Source organism: Glandiceps talaboti, chromosome 6 (genome assembly GCF_964340395.1).
Source record: "Glandiceps talaboti chromosome 6, keGlaTala1.1, whole genome shotgun sequence".
NCBI lineage: Eukaryota > Metazoa > Hemichordata > Enteropneusta > Spengelidae > Glandiceps > Glandiceps talaboti.
In genome coordinates, this window is record NC_135554.1 from 14946843 (window position 1) to 14970718 (window position 23876).

Here is a 23876-nt window from a genome sequence, read left to right on the forward strand (position 1 = left end):
GAGATATAGAGAAAGAAATGAATGACGTGGAATCCAGCAAGGCTGACCGTCCTGATGTCATCGTTGCCAGGGTTACACACGAAGATGAAACCAAGGTTACAGAGACTCCTAGTGTTACTACTGCTAGTATTGAATCTACACCAGTCAGTACAATTGATGTTGTGGCAGAAATGCCAAAAGATCCTCCACATTATGAACAAATAACAGATTCCACCTCACCTCCCCCTCCCCCAGTACAAACACAATCTGCAGAACCCCCAACAGAATCAGATGAACCACTTCCTGCACCACCACCTGAAGCAGAAACAGAAGCACTAAATCAGTTGGATAATTTAATAGCAGAAGGCGGGTATGTATAGTATAACTTTCAATAGTCATGTAGTATCAGGTATGAATAACATACTCTACTCAAATATATATCCCTCGTCATGTAATTGGTCCAAATGAATATAGCTGGTCTGTGATGTCATTGGTCAGGTTGATATAGCTGGTCTGTGATGTCATTGGTCAGGTTGATATAGCTGATCTGTGATGTCATTGGTCAGGTTGATATAGCAGGTATGTGATGTCATTGGTCGGGTTGATATAGCTGGTCTGTGATGTCATTGGTCAGGTTGATATAGCAGGTATGTGATATCATTGGTCAGGTTGATATAGCTGGTCTGTGATGTCATTGGTCAGGTTGATATAGCTGGTCTGTGATGTCATTGGTCAGGTTGATATAGTTGGTCTGTGATGTCATTGGTCAAGTTCATATAACTGGCATGTGATCGTTGTGATGTCATTGGTCAGGTTTATATAACTGGCTTATGAATGAACAGCTTTCAGCGATGTCATTGTTCACTTAAAATACAACAAAATGATAAGGCCTGGGTAAAGGTATCTTGTTGATGATGTCACATACATATTATTTGATTGACAATAATATTCTATTATCCTTCTTTCTAGGCAACCATCTTCTCCACTAACCTATGATAATCCAGCGTATGAAGTAGTCGATGAAGATACTGGCACAGAGTTGAAAGATGGCTCAATGACTACAGCGTTGTAGAAATAGAAGTAGTTTTTTTATATTTCAGCATAAGAATGACTCATATCAGAGTATATTATACATGACGACATTATTACAAAGAAAAGTTTGTACTCATAATACCCAATAAATTATATGAGTTGACACCTGATAAGTAATCCCATGTAGAATTACTCTATTTGTTTTCGTTTTGGTCAAAGTTCTTTGTACTTTCTGGCAACCGTTAGACTGTGCTATTCTAACTATATAAATGCTGTATGTAAAAATTTCTATAATTTTATGAAAGTTTTATAAATATTTTTCATGAGACAAATTAAATATTATCTTGAGCAAAAAAAAGTGATGATAGAAATGTGTATAAAAACAAATTTCAGAAATTGAAGTCCTTTTTTGATTTTAGTTTATTCAAGATCAAGAGGTATTTTAGCTGTTTTATGTTTGTTTTATTTAGTTGAGAAATCATTGTTTTTTTTCTTCTGTTTTTGACAAATTTGGTGCTAATACAGGGTGAAATATGGGTTGAATATCAGGAATGGTGTGAACAAGTGTATTATTAATATCATCATTATTAAATTATACAATCTTTGTACGTTGGTCTTAAATAAAAGCAAGATTTATCCTACTTGAAATGTTGTCATGACAACTTGTATGGAGTATTTATTCAATAATGTATATAGTTCACAACTTAACAGTGATTTCCATATTATCTCAAATGAATGGGTTGATTTCTCCTTCTTCTACAGCATAGATTGCTCAAAAGTCATGTTCTTGTGTGAAAAGACAAAGTTCGGCTCCTTGCTGCCATTTCCATGGAAACAATAATTGTTGTATAATTTGACCAATGGTTGTATATGTTATTTAAATTTGTGGTTTAGCTTTGGAACAAGATGTCTTCAACCTGTACATTATTGACAGTAGTCATTTTGTATAATAACTAGGAAAGCATCAATAACTTTATAGTTTTCATAAGTTTCAAATACAAGGACAAACTTAAAATAAGGGTTTCTTTGGTATGTATGCGTATGTGTATGTCTGTATGTCTGTATGTCTGTATGTATGTATGTATGTATGTATGTATGTATGTATGTATGTATGTATGTATGTATGTATGTATGTATGTATGTATGTATGTATGTATGTATGTATGTATGTATGATGTTTATTGCCATTGCGTTAGTCTGTTTACTCTACTCTACTCTACTCTACTCTGCTCTACTCTACTCTACCCTACTCTACCCTACTCTACTCTACTCTACTCTACTCTACTCTACTCTACTCTACTCTACTCTACTCTACTCTACCAATAAAAACACAACAACATAATCTGTTCTCAATATCTCTTCACGCTATTTCTGAAAATGAAATGTCTCTTCCAGACGTTATTCATAAAATTTCAGCCCGATACCTTGATAACCTTTTGATTGGGGGGGGGGGGGGGGGGGGGCTGGAGGACTTTGCACCCGACAACAATTTTTTTCCTTTCCGAGAGCAACTACACAGAATTTTTTTTTTGGGCCAAGTAGGTGCAGCAAATTTAAAAAAATAATATATCCTTTAAATTTGACTTTACACCACATCGTGTCGTGTAACTTTTTATTTTTGAAATTAAGTTTCCTCATAACAGGAGACATGCATGATGAATGTAACTTATTTCAAAAGTAAGAGGTAACAATGAGGGAGCCATGTGGGGAGGGTGTGGGAGGGGGTCTGGAACTAAAAAAATGTTTTGTGATGCTATAAAAGTAACATGTCAAGTTGGCAACAACTTCATGCTAGTTAAACTTTGAACCAAATTACAAGAGTGTGGGGTGGGGGTGGGTACGGGAGGAAATTAAGAACTAAAAGGGTGTTATCTGGTGTTATTTTAAAATTTCAAGGTGATAACAATACCCTTTCCTGATCACAATTGAAATTTGAATTCAGAAAACTAACATAAAAAAAATCTTCAAAGTATATTGTTTGTTGCACGCCAATACCACATTTACAATTGTTTCATCATGAAAGACATGTACCTGGGAATTTGACATTCGTAGCCAGTTTCTGCACTTGCACCACAACAATTTTGTTTTAGCTCATACCCTGGAAACAATTTTTTTTGCTGTCTTGAGTTGGTCAGCAACTTTTGTTTCCTGCTTTGGGCTGGCGACAAGTTTTTTTTCGGAAAATCCTTCAGCCCCCTCCCCATAAATCAAATGGTGAATAAAAGAGAATAACGTACCCCTATTGTGTCATTGTCTATCTTTGAATGCATATATCTTGAGTATGTACACTACGTACATACACGTAGTATACATACTCAAGATAGCTCTTCTGTTACATTCAAAGATGGACAATGACACAATAAGGGTACGTTAGTCTCTTTTATTCATATTATCAGTTCAAGTGCCTGTGTGTACTCCTTAGTACTGAATATTAAAAAGTGGCTTTTGTTTATTAATTTCATGGTGAGATTGCAATATTTTAATAGTCTTTTTGTAACTGGTGTTTTACATTGTAATAGATTATCATTCAGTATATTCTGTTTTGTTTATGTAAATTTATGGGAATGTTTTTGGCTGGAAATAACAGCGCCGCCACCAGGTGACCCAGAGAAAATTTGGGTAAAATGGCGTCTTCCACTTAACTCCAACCAAAACGCCACAGTTTATTTATTGAAGAGGTAGTCGAGAAAGAAGATACGGCACGTATTTATATCCACGACATTGTATTTTAAATAGGAGTAACTTATCAAAGTTATAACAATGATTTCCGATCTTATTCTCTTCGGGTAAGTATGCTTTACGGTGTTCTAGCTGTCATGTCAGTTTTGTCACTGTTGCCAACTGGACACGTCACGTAGTCTGAATTTTGTACCATGAAACATTCATCATATTCGTTACAGATTGTGGTGGTGTATTTAAAGGTGCATGATTCCATCCCAGGTTCTCGCATTTATGTTACTTTATCAATGGATCCATAAACAGTCGATAGAACCATTCCCAAATTTAATGGTGTAATGCTAATGTTATAATATATAAAGTTTGGTGTCTATGCAATGTCCCTTCTCTGTTGAAACATGGAAGTATAACCCTACTTCCATGGTTGAAATAGTGTTACGTAGAGTACAGGAAAATGACACATAATTAATTCACGAGTTGACCACAATCTGTCTTGACTTTACCACTGTGAAACGATTTTTAGATGTGGAATCAGTACATCCTAATTGTTATAATTGAAGTGTTAGGTTTTGATTTTGAGTTGTGATTTGTTAGTTATCGCACAGGGGTTTGCACTCAAAACTAACTATTTTGCGTTTAAACCCCGAAATGAAAAAAAGGGTTAAAAACAAAAACAAAGACCTAAAAATTAATGATACAGTTATCGCAGCTGAGCTATGTACATCCATGCAGCATGGCATGAGTTCATTACATCTAGGACACATATAAACATTCACCATAGAATTTAGAGATTGTTTGCCAGATTGGTAAATTTGTTACAAATTTGACCTTTTCATGTATAATATCTTTGTATATATTCATTATTTACCATGTCTATGAAGATATTGGCCAGTTTACTCTAGTAAAGTATGAATTTTATTCTTCACAGAACTCTTTTAGTAAATGCAGGAGCTGTCCTGAACTTCAAACTGTAAGTTTTGTCACATTTCTTGTATGGCCATGTGATACAGTTAGTATAAGCATGATCCATGGTATAAGTTACGCCTGAACTGTCATGATGTTATAGAAACCTTGAAATTCAGAAGTGAAGTATTATCATTCTGTCATACTAAGTGATTCCTATAACACAGATACAACAAAACCAGAGTACCTGTCATACTCTAGTATAGTTATAGATGTCTTGGCAGACTGTCTAGTTTTCATTGTTTTTATCAGTAGCACAGAGTGGTTGTTTATTCGAAGGTCTTACAAAATTGAAGGATAGACAAAAAGGATTGCATTTTGTTACCATCAAAGCCAAAGGGTTGTTGCAATTACTTCTCATAGATTGGGGGTGGGTTGAGGTTACCAAGATTATAAACATCAGGGTTTGGGATATGTACCCAGTTTTTTGAGCAATGATCACTTTTCATTTACATGAAGCCAGGAACAACACTTTATGAATCTGCCCCTGTACTAACCACAGTAATACCATGTTGCCTCTGACAACATATTTTGATGTGCAAGCCTAATACAGTGCCTTAGACTTTAGGCTTTCTGTGATCAACTATAGTGATGGTTTCACTGTGTTTCTTGTACAGGAGAAGGAAGGCTAGTGGAGATACAGACTCATTTGATGTCAGCCCTCAAGAACCAACTACAGGTACAGTATAACTTAGTCAGGCTGCTAGACCTTCAGGCAGTGATGATAACTTTAAAAGCAACCACAGGTGGCATAGCACCAAAGACACTGTCGAGGGCTCGACCAGAGGTATCGTCATCTTCAGCTTTTGTTACCACTTTCCAAGCACAAATCTGAGAGAAGACTACATATAACTACAAATATTTAGCAACAGTGTAGCTTAAAAAATAATTTTTTTTTGCAACATTCTACATGATATTGCATTTTCCCAGAAAAATGAAAAAAAATGTAAATGTAGATATGAGCAACGAATGGTGAGATAGCCCTAAAAAGTGTTGAAATTCTAAATGTATGTGTAAGTGCAAGGTTTTGGGTATTTAGTAGTGGCTGTGATTCTTTTCATCTTGACACATTATCAACATTATGTTTCTGTTATAATAGACCTGTTGCCAAGTTCCAAGATTCATCACGCATCTCTCAATACGCCATGTATTCTGCATGTGCAAGAGGGGGTTGCACGCACTACTCAGGGGATGGTTGTCACCTGACTATACCCTGAGTTTATCAGTAAAATCCTTCTATAGTTGATGACATTTAGTCTTTGTTCTATAAAATCACCCACAATTAAAGAGGTCAACATGTCTTTCCATCATTTTATGATGAAAATGTTATTTCAAATGTAATAGAGATAGAACAAGCCAAAAGGTAATGTAGTCTCACGCAATACATCTTGGAACCGGAAAATTGTCTATCGGATTAGTCATGTCTAATACATTTGTTATTTCTTTCTGTATTGTTGTATACACATGCACAACTTTACTTCTGCTTTTGAAAAAATGATAACCCATCAATAGTGAGTGCTTGTGTTATTATTAACTTTTTGCACCCAGTTCATCACAGTCCTAGCAACTGTTTTTGTCTATACCATGTAACTAACATTAAGCTGTATCTCGTTTCTTCATTTGTTGCAGGAGACAAGATTAGGGAATTTTTACTCAACCTAAGATATTTCAGAATATTTATTGGACTTTGGAATATTTGTGTAATTTTGATGATGATAATGTAAGTATGAGTTCACTTGCTTTTTATGATTTTAATCGTATTGCTTTTCACACTTAACCATCCCATTCAAAAATATTGAAAGAATTATTTTATAGTATTCCACAATATTTTCTTTGTTCAGCTCTGCAAAAATACAAGACCTAAGGGACCTTGTCACTGTGAATCAAAGACAAGTAGTGACAAGGCCCCTTATGTCATGAATATATTCTTGCTCGAGGAAAAAATATAGGAGAATAGTACAATTGTTTAAGACTGCTATTTCTGGTATAATGTGTACAGCTGAATTAAACCAGTGAGGTAAGCATGATTTGTAGTGACATAGAAGAACTAGTAAACAAGTCCCATACTTTTTGTTTGAATGCATACAACTTGGCTTAGTTGGTGTAAATGTATGGGGAAAGATATATAGTGAGCAAAATAGCTACAATAAAGAGTTGCATTGTACTACAAAAAGGCCAATGATAACAGATATTGTGCTTTGAATTTGTGGGTTTAAATCTGAATGTGAATGTGAATGTCAATCTGAATTTGAATCTGAAATCTGAATTATTGTCTTTTTACAGATTATTCGGATCATAGACGTCACCAGGAATGGTTTTCTATCTACATTAACAACAGGATATATTGGACATCTGTAAATACGACATTACCGTGTTGCATCGCTAAAAATCTCTGTATGAAAAGTTATTCCGGTTTACATTGAAAGAAAACCTACTTACACTTGAATCATTTTGTAAAGAACACATATCAGGAAAGTCATGTTGTTCTTATTTTGTCAAAACCACAACTTCTGTTGATCTACCCAGAGTTCTGTAGTTCGCTTTATGTTCTGTAGATTCCATTCATGTGAACTGTATTTATTTTGTATATAAAGAAAGATGCTCTATGGATATCTTTATCATCCAATGCATCTAGGGGACTTTGTTGTATAGCATAACAATGAAATAGAAGGTCCAAAACACAAGATTTTCAGTACACATTCAATGTTGTAGATTGTCACAGTGTCATTGGGTTAGCACATTACTTGTGGTAAAGTAAGAAAACTTGAGAGGCATTCACACATTGAAAGAAAAGACATCCATATATGTGTTTAGGAAGAGAACAGCTGCTGTCTGGTGACTGATAACAGCTAGGTATATTGTTAATCTGATCTGATGTGGTGAATAAGGCTTAATTTGTTTTTATGTACCTTTATTTCTTTTTGTTTAGTTTCAATTTTGTTATTCTGAGAGTGAGCGTCTTCTTCCCACATCTGATGTGGGAATGAGGTGATCATTCACGGAACACCAATTTGGAAAGAAATGACAATATACAAAGGAAATAGAGGTAAATAAAGAAATCATGGCATATTCCTTCATCAGATTGGAAGTGTTGTGTACAGTCAGCGACAGTACAGGTACAGAAATAGCTTCTTAATATTTACCTTTGTAAGGGAGGAGATAATAAACGGATTTTATATATGATAATTTAGTGATACTGATGAGATATGAAATGGAGGGATCCTAAATACCAGAAATGTGCTCTTTTGTGTTTTGTCAGACTTTGACATGTAATCAGAAATATTTGTATCTAAAATTTTGGGTGTTAAGGCAAACTTATAATAATAAAATATGCAACTACATGTATATGGGTCTAAAAGAAGTTTTTATTACAAAAAAATGAAAAATATACCAAGTGTGGTCCAAAAAGACAAACAACATTTACTGATAACAATGGCAGCCTGTATGTGAGAGTCATGGAAATAGTTGATGGCTGTATTCACAAATCATAGCGGTGAAATGTTTCAAGACTCTGTCATATTTCATCTGTATTCAGTGCCCTAGTATACTGAACTGACTAAAAATACTTTTGTTCAAATCAATCTGTAACAGACAATTTTGACTCTCAACTGAACACCAACACCCCCCCCCCCCCTGTTCATATTTGAGTATCCTTTAGTTTGTGCCAAGCACTGAAACGTCTGGTTTGAATTTCACTAATCACTGCTGTCTGAGGAACTAGAATACTTTTTCTTTTTCTTCCTTTTCTCTTTTTTATGGTGTTTCTTCTTCTCCTTTTTCTTATGCGTGGTTTTCTTGTGTTTATGATGATGTGATTTGTGTTTTTTCTTGCTGTGTTTTTCACTGTCCTCACTCTCACTGCTGGATGATCGTGATCTGTGCCTGTAGATGAAAATAAATTAGAAGTTTAGTCCTTTTGTGTTGTTAATTATTATCTCTAATCATTGAATAGTGTAATAATCTTTGACAAACTACAACATGAGTTCCTTGAATATCTTCATCTGACCAGTAATGTATTATAGTTCACCTACCCCATATATATCATATGTGGTAATTTTTTTATGCTCGTAGACTGAAAACATACAGTTTGAAAAAGCCAGCCAATTGGAGCAGGTGAAATATGACTAGCTGACAATACAACACAATTGGTCATGCTATCACAACAAGAAAGCTGAACTTTAAACTTGGTGCAGTGTTGCACCCCAAGGTAATACTGGTGATAGAAAATAGAATAAGAGGATAAAATACAAGATATTCAGCTTACCTCTTCCGAGATTTCTCTTTCTTTCTTGTCTTTGACCTCTCTCTTTTCTTCTTCAATTTGGAAGCTGCATGAAACATGAAATAACAAGTCACAATACTGTACAGTTTGGGAAAGTTTCAATGACAAACAATTTAATTTGAAATTGAACTATAGATCTGAAAATTATCACCATGTGCCTGATCTTAAAGGGGAACTCCACTCCATGAAACAAGGGTATTTTCATAAACTTCAGATAATGCTGAGTCATTTCATAATTTCACATCACATAAATTTTTGTACGATCATGAAGTCATGATGGGTGAATGGTTAGCGTGACCCGCTTGGAATCTACAGGTTGCAGGTTCGAGCCCCGTCACTGCCTGCTGTTTGTTTCTGAGTGGCTAAAGTCCTTGGGCAAGATTTGAACCACGACTGAGCCTCAGTCAACCCAGCTGTATAACTGGGGACTTGGTAGGATGTAGGTTGCAATGTGAAGGCTTTAATCCTATGCGCTTAAATGGCTGCAATGGATTGTATGCTCCCCGGGGAGTCGAGGAAGACTGAAGGGTCATTGTGCCATTCTGATCCGAGCCAGGGGTAATAATTGTAAAGCGCTTTGAGCACGGAGTGGGAAAGCGCTATATAAGAACCCAACATTATTATTATTATTATTATTACCAACACCAAATTGAAACTATTTCACCGTCATTGCTCTCATAGTGGTTCACTTTAGCTTCATGGAACTTAGCATACATACATATTTATTAGCTGAATAATTAATATTCATGAGTCCTAAGTGATATGCTACCTTCAGATAAAGTCCTGAATATCCAACTAATACATATGTATGCCTGCTAAGTCTCCAGTACCCAACTTTATAAAAAATACCTTTATTTCCTGGAGTGGTGTTCCCCTATAAACTGGTAGACTAGAAAACAGAAAAAAAATCTTTCTAAGTTATTACCTGAAATGTTTTCATTTGATGACGCTGACGATGACTGTAGTAAGGAATCTAACTCTGAATCACTTTCTTCACTACTTGTACTGCTCACATCCAGAGTAACATCTTTCTGTGGATCAGCACGTACAAAATTCCTACACTGGTACGTCAAATGGCCTGGATAACCACATTTTTTACAAGCTACGTGAGCTTCTTTGGATTTGATTGAGATACCTGTCATCAAATTAATCAAAATATAAAAATAGTTACAAAGTTCAAAGAAATTACATCAGCTTGTAGATGAAGTATTAACAATTCGCTACATGTAAAACTTATCTGAATTACTTCAAATTTTACTTTTGGTTCAATCTGTCAGAGGTTCACTTAGCTCTGGATAATCGCTACAGTGACATCAATAACACCCACACTTACACCTCTGCTATGGTTCCAAAGGTAGTGATATGTGCGGGTGGGGTACATTGATTTCATTAACAATGATATAAAATATTTTTAAAAATACAATCAGAAACTTATTCAACGTAAGTCTGGTCTATCTTTTACAACAGCCTTGGACACATTTTCCCAGCGTTCAAATACTGCGCATACATATACCTACAATACTACCCACATATATTGCTGCCTGAGTATGGAACCATAGTGGAGGTGTAAGTCTGAGTATCAATGTCACTGTAGCATATCATCCAGAGCTAGAGTTCACTCTGGAGGGGGGACAGAGCTTAACATATATACTTAAATAGACATATGAAAGTCAACTGTACCATTCAAGTCATACAAATGTATACAGACCTACCCAAAACGTGAATTCACTCAACAGTCAAGAATTCCACTGAATTCTTGTTAGGGTCAGAGATTGAATTAGAATCGTCATTAATGATGTACATGCACCATGTGTTGTTTTCCTCTCTTTTTCTATACTCTACTACAATACCACATCTATCATTCATGTCCCCAACTCATGTTTGAGTCTTACTGTCATTCATTTCTATATCAACCTTGTATCATAGACAGCTGCCCATGCCCATAGTTAAAAATCTTTGACTTCCTTTCGCAAATCATCACTCCTCCAACTGGCTCTGAGTCTGATACTATTCATCCCTCCAATTCCAAAAGCTAGTCCACACCACTTCAAAACTGTGTACTTCTGTCAACCCCTGCTCCTCCTACTATTAACTGTATTTCAAAATCATATTGATACATCACCCTAATCTGAAGATGTGGCAATTATACCCCATCATTCTCTTTTATGCTTGGTGGGTAAAAGCATAGACTATTGTCTATGGTAAAAGAGAGTCTGCTTCACCATTTTCTTTCAAAATGTAGACACCCCCCCCCCCCCCCCCCCTTTGATAATGACAAAACACATTGCATTGTCCATGATCTGAGCAGAGCATGGACGCCTAGTCCTACCTTCAAATTACAAGCGAAGAGATACGTATTTATTCATTACAATGTAAATTATCGTAGGTCATTATTGTACGTGTTAGGTACTTACCAAGACTGTCGTAGTTCATGATCACCGTCTTTTAACTGTTGTACCGAGACGTACACTAACGACACATAAACGTACGTAAGTGTCTTCCCGCAACTAAGTTGACCTGACTTTGACCCCAAATAGTCTACCATCAATCCCGAAATATTGTTTGTGTACCAGGATGCATCCCTTCGAATCGCTAACCCTGGTTCCGCTCATCGTCACAAAGTTCGGAAAAAAAAAAAAGACTTTAAATTTCATTAAATTGACAAGTTTACTAATTATTATTCTTTAAATGAAAAAGCCAATTTACAGAAAATTAAACGAGAAAGTCCATTTTCGCACACTGTGCTGCCCAAAAAGGCTCTTGGGTAAATACTGAAGCACCAAGTATATGGTAATAAAAATGGCTGCGCCCAGTGACAATGAACGGGAACGGCTGTTGCTGTTTTGATTACGTTTCCAACTGAAATACTGACGATAGAAACTAAACATGAGTAATATTTATATCTCAGAACCTCCAACAAGCGGAAAGGTATGTTAATTTTCCTTGCTGAGTAGTTCATACTTTACAATGAACCTTTTACGTGACACATGCAATGCAAGTGGCATGTTCAGATGTAAACATATTTCTACACATCTTTTGTGGTTCTCCAGGTGTTGGAGGAAAGTAATTGAACTGAACTGAACGTGGTTTCTTTATTTTGTTCTTACAAAGTCTGTGTGCTTTCCTTATGTTTCCCATGCAATGTGACTCCTAAAGCAGATTTGGTTGCTGTAAGTGTCAATTATGATACTGATATCCGGGGTTCTACTTCCATGCTTTAGGCAACCGTGTAATCCTGCTTGCATACGGAGTAAGTCATCCCGTGCAACTCACAGCTTTACGCGGTACGGTGATTACAAACATAAGGAAAGCAGGCAGACTTTGTTGAGATTGTAAATCCCAAGGATTGTAGATATGTGAAATATTGTAATAAAGCAAATCATGCCTTCTGCTTCCTAATTTAATAGATCAGATTGGGGGTGGGTTTTTTTTTTTTTTTACATAATGTAGTATGCATGGTGATCTATACTACAATGTTTAGGAGACCCTATTATTACATCAACTGTGCTAACAATGCTGGAAGATGATTATATACCTTTGAAGGCATTTAATTAATTTACAACTGCCTGTCAATATTTGCTTTGGGTTGTCAGTGGCTGAGTGGTTAATTAAACCACTTGTGGCCATAGGTTGAACCTTAGTCTGGGTTTGATTAAATTTGCCACAAGACTGGGGGTCATTCAGTTTGACTCTACTGAACAACGCAGATTTTCCCTGGGTATATCCAGTATTATTATTATTTTTATTATTAATTACTAATAATATGCACATTGCTATAGCTATTTGCATTTGTACACATGGAAGTCTATTGCAGGAGTCTTTCAGGTGAAACACATGTGGATGACTCACAATAGAAAAGGGGTTCGGAAAACAGCAGTAATAGAAATGACAATACAAGCAAGTAGTAGTATACACTGGGAACTCTGTTCTTTATATGTACGCACACTCCAACTTGTAACTGAAACTTACATCACACAAGAAATTTTGATTTGATCGTCTGCCTTATCGTCAGGCTGCATGCTGATTGGTTGATTATATATGACGTATGACTATATAATGAGTTCATCAGAAACGGCAACAATGTTAACAACAACAACGTATAACACAAAATATGAATCAATAAATGTAATTCACGACAACACATAATAGACCGGGGCATCTCTTGGCTTGTACTTCCATTGCTGTAAAGTGACCTGGTGCTTTCAAAATTATGTTTTAAATGACATTGTACGTTTCATATTTTGTACAGGTTCTCCTGAAAACCACAGCAGGTGAAATTGACATAGAGTTATGGTCTAAGGAAACACCTAAAGCTTGCCGTAACTTTGTCCAGCTATGTATGGAAGGCTATTACAATGGCACTGTATTCCACCGTGTCATTCAAAATTTCATCATCCAGGGAGGAGATCCCACAGGGACAGGAGAAGGTGGGGAATCCATCTATGGAAAACCATTCAAGGTAAGGTAATCAGTTACTCTAGGCAGTAACTGTGGTAATCAGTTACTCTAGGCAGTAACTGTGGTAATCAGTTACTGTTGGCAGTAACCTGTGGTAATCAGTTACTGTTGGCAGTCACCAGTGGTAATCAGCTACTGTTGGCAGTAACCTGTGGTAATCAGCTACTGTTGGCAGTAACTGTGGTAATCAGCTACTGTTGGCAGTAACTGTGGTAATCAGCTACTGTTGGCAGTAACCTGTGGTAATCAGTTACTCTAGGCAGTAACCTGTGGTAATCAGCTACTGTTGGCAGTAACTGTGGTAATCAGCTACTGTTGGCAGTAACTGTGGTAATCAGCTACTGTTGGCAGTAACCTGTGGTAATCAGCTACTGTTGGCAGTAACCTGTGATAATCAGTTACTCTAGGCAGTAACCTGTGGTAATCAGCTACTGTTGGCAGTAACCTGTGGTAATCAGCTACCGTTGGCAGTAACTGTGGTAATCAGTTACTGTTGGCAGTAACTGTGGTAATCAGCTACTGTTGGCAGTAACATGTGGTAATCAGTTACTGTTGGCAGTAACTGTGGTAATCAGCTAGATATGGATGTATGACTGTAGTTATATAATTGCACAGCACAGAATATAAAACAATTGTAGTGAACTAGCTGTGTTTAGTTTTATTAAGTTTGGATATTATGGAGTTATTTTTTCATGAACTTTGTCAACATCCTTAGTGTAAAAAATTGCTAAACACTGAGGGAGCAGTGCTATACGATCTAATCTATCTAATTTTGAATTGTTAAATTCCATAGTAACGAATCCTTCTTGATAAATCTGCTGTATATAGGTAACCATGTTTCAAATCAAATATACCTTTAAACCTATACAACTCCCACTCTTTGTGTTTCCCATTAAAAACATTTAATGGTCCACACCATCAATATCTATTTTGTCTAATTATATTTCTCATCAAGTATCAACTTTTTACATAATTCATATATTGTTATGTCAAAATCAGGATGAATTCCACCAAAGGTTAAGGTTCACTCGTCGAGGTTTGATTGCCATGGCAAATGCGGGACCCAATGACAATGGCAGTCAGTTCTTCTTCACCCTAGACCGAGCTGAACACTTGAATCGGAAACACACACTCTTTGCAAAGGTAAGGACTCCAAGTTCTTCACCCAAGACCAAGTTGATCATTAGGTAGAACTGTCATATCTCATGCAACTGAACAGTAAGCAACAGAGATATTCTTTTTCTTGAAGGTGATCAGGATATTTCTTCCACATATTTTTGAATTGATTACTATTCTTTGAAATCCATTCACATTGTGATGTCAGACCTATGCCACATCATATTTTATGTATCTTAGCTGATGACGAAACTCTTGATTGGTTTCTTGTTGTCATGGTTCCCATACAAGTCTTCTTGTTACAGACGTAGTTATCATTATTAACACATTTCTGCCAACCTTCCATCTCTCTGTACAGGTAACTGGTAATACAGTCTACAATATGTTAAAGTTAGCTGAGGTGGAAACAGATCGAGAAAACAGACCCTTGGAACCACATAAAATCAAAAGTACAGAGGTAAGGAATCTAAAACAAGATGATGTCAAGGCATATTCTAGTACATTGAAGTTCATCAAAGTTTTGGATAATCTTGTAGCAAGATCTCAGGTCTGCACTCAGAAGGTTGTTGAACAAAAGCTGAGAATGACAGTGCCCCTGCTGAACCAAAGTCAATGATGACAGTACCTTTTTGGTATAAATCAATGGTTACTTGCAGCAATTTGCGCTGCACACATATTGTATTTTGCACTGTAGTACATACCTGAATGAATGTAAAGTTGCAGTATAGAAACAAGATTGGTTGTTTTGGATAAACACTGTGTATTACTACCAGAATATAGGATGCATGAGTGCCAAAGTATGTAACTATGCATTCAAGATATTTGCACTTGTGCTATACTCATGCAGAGAATGCAGAAATCACTTGTGCAAAGTACGCCATATATGTACTCTCACACATCACATGGTTCTGTTATAACATTTGTTTGTGTGCTACTTATCCAGGTTCTATCCAATCCATTTGATGACATTATACCAAGACGTATCAGGTCTAAAGAGTCAGATGCAGAGAAGAAAGATAAAAAAAGTAGCAAGTCAAAAGCTACAAAGTGAGTACTAAACAGACACCAATTTTAATTCCATATAAACCCACAAAGTGAGTACTAAGCATACACCAATTTTAATTCCATATAAACCCACAAAGTGAGTACTAAGCATACACCAATTTTAATTCCATATAAACCAAATAAACAAAAGAAGTGTTGTACATGTCAGTGAGATACTAAATTTAGGCTTAGGGCATCTCCAAGTATGTTGTGCTGTATGTATCCAATACTAGATTACTGTTGCCTAGCAATCAGGGCAGTAGCAACTGTAGCAGTCTAGTTCCAGGGAGAAGCTGTGAGATACCAGTTGTTCCACAAGGATCTTGGCAGGCAGTCATTCTTCAATGATGTAATTGAAAAAACCAACAACCATGATTTCTAACTTCACATATATTATTATTGTTATTATAATATAGTTTTATATATACTGTTATTTTCATGACATCTACCAGACACTTTCTTCATTTGGATTGAAGGGATTGAGTCATAAAGGAATTGATCAAGTTAATTTTAAGGAGGCATAAGGGATTATTTATTTGATTCAAGTATTTAATTTGAATATCTCTACCAGTCAAGTATTTATCATGCCTTAAAACAATAACATCTCTAACTTGCCCCTTTAATGTCACAGGTTTCATTATTTAACTCCAAACATAACTGATTACTTACCACTACTCTGTATGTGTGTGTTACTATTAACCGTTTCCATTTTTTCGTTTTTCATAGAAATTTCAGTTTGTTGTCATTTGGTGAAGAAGCTGAAGAAGATGAAGAAGAATCTGTGGAAGTCAGCAAAGATTTGAAATCTAAAAGTAAAAGTGCACATGATCTTATAGATGATCCCAGATTGAGTACTGTACCAGCTGTGCAATCAAGGTTAGTTAAAAGTCACCCTTACTTTATGTGAGCATGCTCACAAGGTGTGCTGTGATTTGTGGGTATTACTCATTTAGTGTGAGCATGCTCACAGGGTCCAAGATGATTGGCTGGTGTTATGATATCCAGTTAACAGTGTATCTAATGGAATTCTATTATTTTCCTGTTTTCTAGTGATGCATCAAGTTCAGATAACAAGTCTAAACGGTTAAGAGATGATGTGTCGGATAAAGAGAGCGATGTATCCGATGAAGAGTACAATGAACAAATGAAAGAACAAGTCAGGAAGAAATTAAAGAAATCAGAACAAGACAAGATTGTTGAAAAGAAAGCAGAAGAAAAAGATGAACAGACATTAAGTCGAAGGTAACATTTATGATGTCTCACTAAACTGTGAAACACATTGTATTTCAATTGATTAAAATGTAACAATTGTACTTTATTTTTGTCATGCCAAATGATAAAATGTAGCAATATCAATAAGGTATTTGCCAAGTCATACAATAAAATGTAGCAAATGTTAGTAAGATCTTTCAAGTTAACTGGCTTCCATTGTAAGTACCAAATTTTTATAACATATCTAAATTTACCTTATTGATTTGATTTTTGAAGTGAGCAGCTTAGAAAAGAATCTCGGCAACTCAAGAAAGAAATGTTGGAAGCCAAGAAGAAGAAAACAAGAGAGGATAATCAAGATGAGAAAGAAGATGAAGATTTAGAAGGTAAGTAGATTGAAGTCATGTCATGAATTTACCTGTCTTTGTTTAACCATGCTGAACATCAGTTGACCATCACTTGTCTTTGTGGAACTACACCCAACATAAAATAGCTGTCGAACAACAGTTGACTGTGATTGAGTTGCTAGCAATAGAAATGCTGCAACCTATCATGGGCTGTCGCTTATCAAGGACTGTCGCTAATCATGGGCTGTCACTTATCATGGGCTGTCACTTATCAAGGGCTGTCACTTATCAAGGGCTGTCACATATCAAGGGCTGTCACTTATCAAGGACTGTCACTTATCAAGGGCTGTCACATATCAAGGGCTGTCACATATCAAGGGCTGTCACATATCAACTGCTGTCACATATCAAGGGCTGTCACATATCAAGGGCTGTCACTTATCAAGGGCTGTCACTTATCAAGGGCTGTCACATATCAACTGCTGTCACATATCAAGGGCTGTCACATATCAAGGGCTGTCACTTATCAAGGGCTGTCACTTATCAAGGGCTGTCATATCAAGGGCTGTCACATATCAAGGGCTGTCACATATCAAGGACTGTCACATATCAAGGGCTGTCACTTATCAAGGGCTGTCACTTATCAAGGGCTGTCACATATCAAGGGCTGTCACATATCAAGGGCTGTCACTTATCAAGGGCTGTCACATATCAAGGGCTGTCACTTATCAAGGACTGTCACATCAAGGGCTGTCACATGTCAAGGGCTGTCACATATCAAGGACTGTCACATATCAAGGGCTGTCACATATCAAGGGCTGTCACATATCAAGGACTGTCACTTATCATGGGCTGTCACATATCAAGGGCTGTCACATATCAAGGGCTGTCACATATCAAGGGCTGTCACTTATGGGCTGTCACATATCAAGGGCTGTCACTTATCATGGGCTGTCACATATCAAGGACTGTCACTTATCAAGGGCTGTCACTTATCAAGGACTGTCACATATCAAGGGCTGTCACATATCAAGGGCTGTCACATATCAAGGGCTGTCACATATCAAGGACTGTCACATATCAAGGGCTGTCACATATCAAGGGCTGTCACATATCAAGGACTGTCACTTATCATGGGCTGTCACATATCAAGGGCTGTCACATATCAAGGACTGTCACTTATCATGGGCTGTCACATATCAAGGGCTGTCACTTATCAAGGGCTGTCACATATCAAGGGCTGTCACTTATCATGGGCTGTCACATATCAAGGGCTGTCACTTATCAAGGGCTGTCACATATCAAGGGCTGTCACATATCAAGGGCTGTCACATATCAAGGACTGTCACATATCAAGGGCTGTCACATATCAAGGGCTGTCACTTATCAAGGGCTGTCACATATCAAGGGCTGTCACTTATCATGGGCTGTCACATATCAAGGGCTGTCACTTATCAAGGGCTGTCACATATCAAGGGCTGTCACATATCAAGGGCTGTCACATATCAAGGACTGTCACTTATCATGGGCTGTCACATATCAAGGGCTGTCACTTATCATGGGCTGTCACATATCAAGGGCTGTCACATATCAAGGGCTGTCACATATCAAGGACTGTCACTTATCAAGGGCTGTCACATATCATGGGCTGTCACATATCAAGGGCTGTCACATATCAAGGGCTGTCACATATCAAGGGCTGTCACATATCAAGGGCTGTCACATATCAAGGGCTGTCACTTTTCACAAGATATTGAGAAATGTTTAATGTAAAAACTGATTTGTAACAAAAGCTGTAGCTGTAAATTGAGATGTTAATCATCACACCTAAATAACAAATATCTATTAAACACTTTAGAATGACTAACAGAATTAAAGGACCTCATTCCTTTGATGTCAATAAGTTTATAAGAATGATATATTATAAGTATAGAATAAAGCTAAAAGGAGCTAAAGCATATTTCATCCATGGCTGCATTTCAACATAGTAGTGAGGTGTGACTTGGCAAGGACTCTTGTATGACATTTTAACCTTGCTGACAATTCATAATAAAGACATGATAGTGTCTAATAAAACCATGATAATTCCAGATATATAACTCCTTCTAGGACATCACAAGTGATTACACACTCCTCCTGGTTCTATTTCATTTAATGGTAATGTGTCTCAATTCATATTCTATGTTTCTTTGCATAGATGGAAAGGAGGAGGACGATGCAGTATTGGCAGAGTTTCGAAATGAAAAGAAGAAATATAAAGAGAAAAGGAAAAAGCTTGGGAAAGGTAGCAGTCGGGAAGATGAGGTAAGATATATAGCAGATGTATTACACATGCAATGTTACTATAAAGAAATAATGAAATAGAATATATTGTTGGCTGATATTAAAGTAAACTATGTTACCATGAGTTGTTCAGATTTCATATTATCATTGTCCATTGCATATCCATTGCATAAACCCTGTTGATATATAGGACACCAGTGTGTTTAGACATCTGATATATCGTTGCACAATAACAAACTGTACCATACATAAATTAGGTTCCATAAATTAGGTTCTGCATCATTCAGGAAAATTGAGTGAGATAAAAGATGTAATGCTTGGATGGGTTTATTTACATTGTTTTTACTACTGTGGTGCTTTTTGCCTCTCTATGCCAAAAGCAAAGGGTAGAGTAAAGGTTCCATCACTGCTTATCATGCACATGCATAATCGTTTTCACGATGTTGTACCTATAATGGTGCAACAACTCCTTACAAGCCCGCAACTTCCTGGAGAGTATACATGTGTGTATGTGCCCAGCCATTTCTCAGCCATACACTGATCAGTTTCATTCAAATCTTGCGCGAAGATGAGATACTATGGTGACCGTGTGCATGTTTATTTCTTCACCTGTTTTCTCACTTCATCCTATTTTTCTCATCTATACAGACATTAGCTATGCTGGCTAAATTTCAAAGTCGACTGCAGTCTGTAAGAACTTCTATAGAAGAAAGGGAAGAGGAAGAGACAGTGGAAAACAAAGCGGATGGGAAGGAAGAAAAAGAAGATGTAGAAGAAGAGGAGGAAGAAGAGGATGATGGTGTTGATATTCCAGCAGGATCCCTGTAAGTGTCTAGTGGTTGCTATGGGTTATAGTGATAGTGTACTGATTGTAGTAATGTTGCTAAGGGGTCAAAGGAGGTGAATTAATGTGCCAGCGTCAATGGGGAGGAATTGATGTGTTAAGGGTCGAAGGAAGTAAATCAGTGTGCTAGGGTGTCAAAAGTGGTAAATTGCTATGTTGCGAGGGCAAATGTGGTACATTGAAGAGCTAAGGAGTCAAATCAGATAAATTGAACAGCTGAGGGGTCAAATGAGGTAAAGTGTAGAGCTGAGGGGTAAATTGATATGTTAAGAGGTCAAGTGAGGTAAATTAAAGATCTAAGAGGTCAAATGTGGTGAAAAAAAGGAGGTAATTGAGTGCTAGGGTATCAAAGAAGTTAAAACGATGTAGTAAGTTGTTAAAATCATTACAACAAACTCAGAGATGCTAACATATCATTGCTTACAGGTTAAAACATCGCTTGCATTTTGAGAGTCGTCACAACAAAGTCAAAGACGCCAATGTTCAAGATGAAGACACATTTGCTATCTATGATCCAAGAAACCCAATCAACAAAAGAAGGAGAGAAGAAAGTAAACAGAAGAGAAAGAAACAAACCAATAGATAATAGCGCAATATCTGTAATTTTTTTTTTTTGCAGACTACAAAATTTGAAATCAAGAGTTTTTTTCTCCATTAGTTTAATCTGCATACTGCCAATATTTTCCCTCATCACAAATTTGAGTACAAAACCCATCATTTTTATTAACTTTCAATCTGTATTTCTGGAAACTTTAGATATATGATATCTTAACTATTTGTAGTCCAGATCATATTTTTAATACAAAACTTTGAAATATTTGGATTTTCAGAATATTATTGAGGGGATTCATGATAAAATTTCATAGAATAGAAGTATCGTTAACTGGTCATATTAGTCAACAACAAAAAACTAAAGATTTTGAACTTGAGAATTGAACTACTTAGTTTGACTTTAAAAGCATTAAAATAAACTAAACAAAAAGTGTCATGAAATAATCTTTGTACCTATCTGTCAATATTGAGTAGAACGTCTATATGAATGATAAAGTACTATTTTCTAAGTAGTTAACGAGTAACAGAGAGCTTGAAACTTCGACTAATTTCACACGTTGGTGGGCCTTGTTAATAAGTTCACTTCAAAGTACTATTTTCTGGAATCTGAAAGTATGTTCTTTATATTATGTTAGATTTTTTCCTCTGACAAATTCTCTGAGTTGTAGCTATTGACAAATTCTCTGAGCTGTAGCTACTATTCTGCCAGACTGTTTATTACAAAGTATATGATCAACTCTGTGTAATCAAGTACACCATAACAGCATTGCATCATATTTCTAAAGAATAATTATGGATGATTACACAAAATAGAACATTTAATAGAACAAAACTATGAATTCTCTGCAATAGAATTCTACCACCTAAGTTTGTCATAATTCTCAGTACCTGCAATAGAATTCTACCACCTAAGTTTGTCATAAAAATAACGACTATTTAATTTCTTGGTCTATATCATAACTTCTGCTCCACGCGCTGCACATGCATTACTGTAGACGCACGTGAGAATAAGTCAACCTTCTTGTTCTATTTTGACCCTCTAGCGTGAAGTAAAATGCTATTGCAGGTGCTGAGAATGATAGAAATTGGATGTTATAATATTAACATTTGAACCAATGGTGATAATATACAACAGTGGAAAGTGAGCTTTCAGCTAACTAAGATAGACACAAATGTGACAAACTAAAACCATTGTTGAAGTTATTGAATGGAAGTTGGTTTATTTGTACTCACAATAGGGTGGCATTTCTGCTGAAGAGTTTTATCTTGCATTCTACCTTTTTGGAGACTTCTAGTGTTTACACTGTCCTGGTTATATCAACACAACAAAGTCTTTGCTATCACTAGACTGTACGATATGTCATGGCACTTCGCCCTCACTGGTGTCCTCTCTTGATCGATGTGTGAGGGCGCCCTGTCACAGCATTACCTTACAGACTATGCTATCACCTTCTTGTTAATCTAATACATCAATCAACTATGAATTAGTTTGTGTATATCTTAATAAACCGAAAGCTTGGTTTCCACAGTAGTAGTAGTGTTTTGCACAAAGCAATAATTTTGATAGCTTCTGATCAGGTTTTTATTGTGTCTAACTTCAAAATTATTATTAAAAGTAATGGAAACTCTTCAAAGTCTATCAGGTACGTGAGAGTACTGTATCAAAATGGGTTGTTGGTGGCTGAGTGGTTAAACCACTTGCCTCTTACCCTCTCAAAATTATGCACAAATACACATAAAATTGTACTACATGTAATTGATATTATCCTCTGAGTTCTTAGAATATCTCTTTAATTTTTTGTGAAATACACAAAGTCAAGAAAATTGACAGATTTTGTTCTCACTGTGTGAATCTTTCTGAAATTAGGTTTGAATATATGGTGGGTCAGTTGTATGCTGAAAATATTGAAATGTTACTAGAGTTGACACCCTGTCTGTAAATGGGGTTCTGAATCACAAGAAACTATATTTTATGAAAGAAGTGGTGACCAGTACAGGATATTGAGTAGTCTGTAAGGTATGCCATGTCAGGGCGCCCTCAGGCATCAGCCACCCCATTTCATGATCAAGACCATTGAGGGCGCAGTGACATGGTGTATTGTCCAGGTTAGATCTTGAGTGAACATTAACTTGTACACCAACAAAGTACCAGATGTGTCCAGATTCATGTCACTTAAAATGTGAGTTTTATTTTCTTTAAACTAAATGAATAGAAGTGATAAAAGTGAGCATAGTAATGTGTAAATTGTACGAGCTATTGTCATTATGCAGTCCTACATTATCACGTTTTACAAGTATGCATAAAGGGAGAACAATAAAACTTAAACCGTATGGTTTGACAAAGTCCATTAGTGTTTAGCAACTGAATTGCTAATTGTTGGCACACTTGTGTGTGTATTAAAGCTAAACTAGCTGCAACTGGAAGTTTTTTTGAAAACAGTTTTGTTAGATATACTGACTTGCTCGTAATATTGTATACCTTGAATAGTATTGAATCACCTGTGGGTAAATGTATTTTTGTAGCTGTATACACAATATTGTGGAATAAACCCAAACAAATTTATTTTGGGGTCTGTACCAAAAGACAGCATCCAATTGAATCACAATTTCAACCTGTTACTGTACTACTGAAAGATATAATCAACCTCTAATTAACATTCACAATGTCTAATTATTTATATTTTAACAATTTTCAAAAAAATATACTCCCGTTACAGCAAGTGTATGTTTAAAGTTGCAATAGCTGTAATTGCAGGATTCTTTGGTGATAGTTTTGTTACATTCAATAAACTCTGAACTGTCCTAAATTAGCAATAGATTTTGGTGTGTAGTATGTAGCCGTATCTGTACAAATTAATACAGCATAAGCAACAAATAAAATTGAGACCACACCCCTGTTATAACTTAGAGTGTCTGTAATTTCACAGAATGATCAGTTACACAGTTTGACAAATATCCATTACTGCTATCGAAACTGTATGTATCTATTGAATTTATTGGCAATGTTAGTGTCTGCAGTGTTGTGGTGAAATCCAGAGGCTCATATTTTGTGTCGTCATGATCACCAAGAAATACCTTGGTGTCAAAA

At 36.2% G+C, this 23876-nt stretch overlaps 3 protein-coding genes across 3 annotated transcripts; 2 read left to right on the plus strand and 1 right to left on the minus strand.

Annotated features, from left to right (window-relative positions):
* The first annotated feature begins 3637 nt into the window (after positions 1 to 3637).
* LOC144436478 (small integral membrane protein 7-like) lies at positions 3638 to 7958 on the plus strand. The gene is made up of 5 exons (XM_078125278.1): positions 3638 to 3797; positions 4616 to 4657; positions 5268 to 5329; positions 6280 to 6370; positions 6934 to 7958. Exons 1-5 carry the CDS (start codon positions 3772 to 3774, stop codon positions 6947 to 6949), a joined length of 237 nt encoding a protein of 78 aa, XP_077981404.1. The 5' UTR covers positions 3638 to 3771; the 3' UTR covers positions 6950 to 7958.
* A 139-nt stretch (positions 7959 to 8097) lies between these two features.
* LOC144436764 (uncharacterized) lies at positions 8098 to 11450 on the minus strand. Its single transcript, XM_078125622.1, has 4 exons — positions 11347 to 11450; positions 9858 to 10067; positions 8915 to 8978; positions 8098 to 8532 (listed from the first exon to the last, which is right to left on the minus strand). Exons 1-4 carry the CDS (start codon positions 11363 to 11365, stop codon positions 8346 to 8348), a joined length of 480 nt encoding a protein of 159 aa, XP_077981748.1. The 5' UTR covers positions 11366 to 11450; the 3' UTR covers positions 8098 to 8345.
* Positions 11451 to 11745: 295 nt separating this feature from the next.
* LOC144436284 (spliceosome-associated protein CWC27 homolog) lies at positions 11746 to 21235 on the plus strand. Its single transcript, XM_078125032.1, has 11 exons — positions 11746 to 11860; positions 13182 to 13391; positions 14390 to 14533; positions 14865 to 14963; positions 15450 to 15553; positions 16277 to 16426; positions 16601 to 16792; positions 17039 to 17148; positions 19307 to 19413; positions 20041 to 20216; positions 20663 to 21235. The coding sequence occupies exons 1-11, from the start codon at positions 11819 to 11821 to the stop codon at positions 20820 to 20822; spliced, it is 1494 nt and encodes a 497-aa protein (XP_077981158.1). The 5' UTR covers positions 11746 to 11818; the 3' UTR covers positions 20823 to 21235.
* The last annotated feature ends 2641 nt before the right edge of the window (positions 21236 to 23876 follow it).

What these genes read in the sequence shown, in the direction of transcription:
- LOC144436764 (XM_078125622.1), bottom strand. An exon ending in ATCAAATGAAAACATTTCAG is followed by an intron (nt 8,979 to 9,857) that starts GTAATAACTTAG and finishes TGTTTCATGCAG; the next exon opens with CTTCCAAATTGAAGAAGAAA. An exon ending in AAAGAGAAATCTCGGAAGAG is followed by an intron (nt 8,533 to 8,914) that starts GTAAGCTGAATA and finishes TTTCATCTACAG; the next exon opens with GCACAGATCACGATCATCCA.
- LOC144436284 (XM_078125032.1), top strand. Translation starts at nt 11,819, where the DNA reads ATGAGTAATATTTATATCTCAGAACCTCCAACAAGCGGAAAG. An exon ending in AGCAAGTCAAAAGCTACAAA is followed by an intron (nt 15,554 to 16,276) that starts GTGAGTACTAAA and finishes CGTTTTTCATAG; the next exon opens with AAATTTCAGTTTGTTGTCAT. An exon ending in GTAGCAGTCGGGAAGATGAG is followed by an intron (nt 19,414 to 20,040) that starts GTAAGATATATA and finishes TCATCTATACAG; the next exon opens with ACATTAGCTATGCTGGCTAA.
- LOC144436478 (XM_078125278.1), top strand. Translation starts at nt 3,772, where the DNA reads ATGATTTCCGATCTTATTCTCTTCGG. An exon ending in GCTGTCCTGAACTTCAAACT is followed by an intron (nt 4,658 to 5,267) that starts GTAAGTTTTGTC and finishes TTTCTTGTACAG; the next exon opens with GAGAAGGAAGGCTAGTGGAG. An exon ending in CCCTCAAGAACCAACTACAG is followed by an intron (nt 5,330 to 6,279) that starts GTACAGTATAAC and finishes CATTTGTTGCAG; the next exon opens with GAGACAAGATTAGGGAATTT.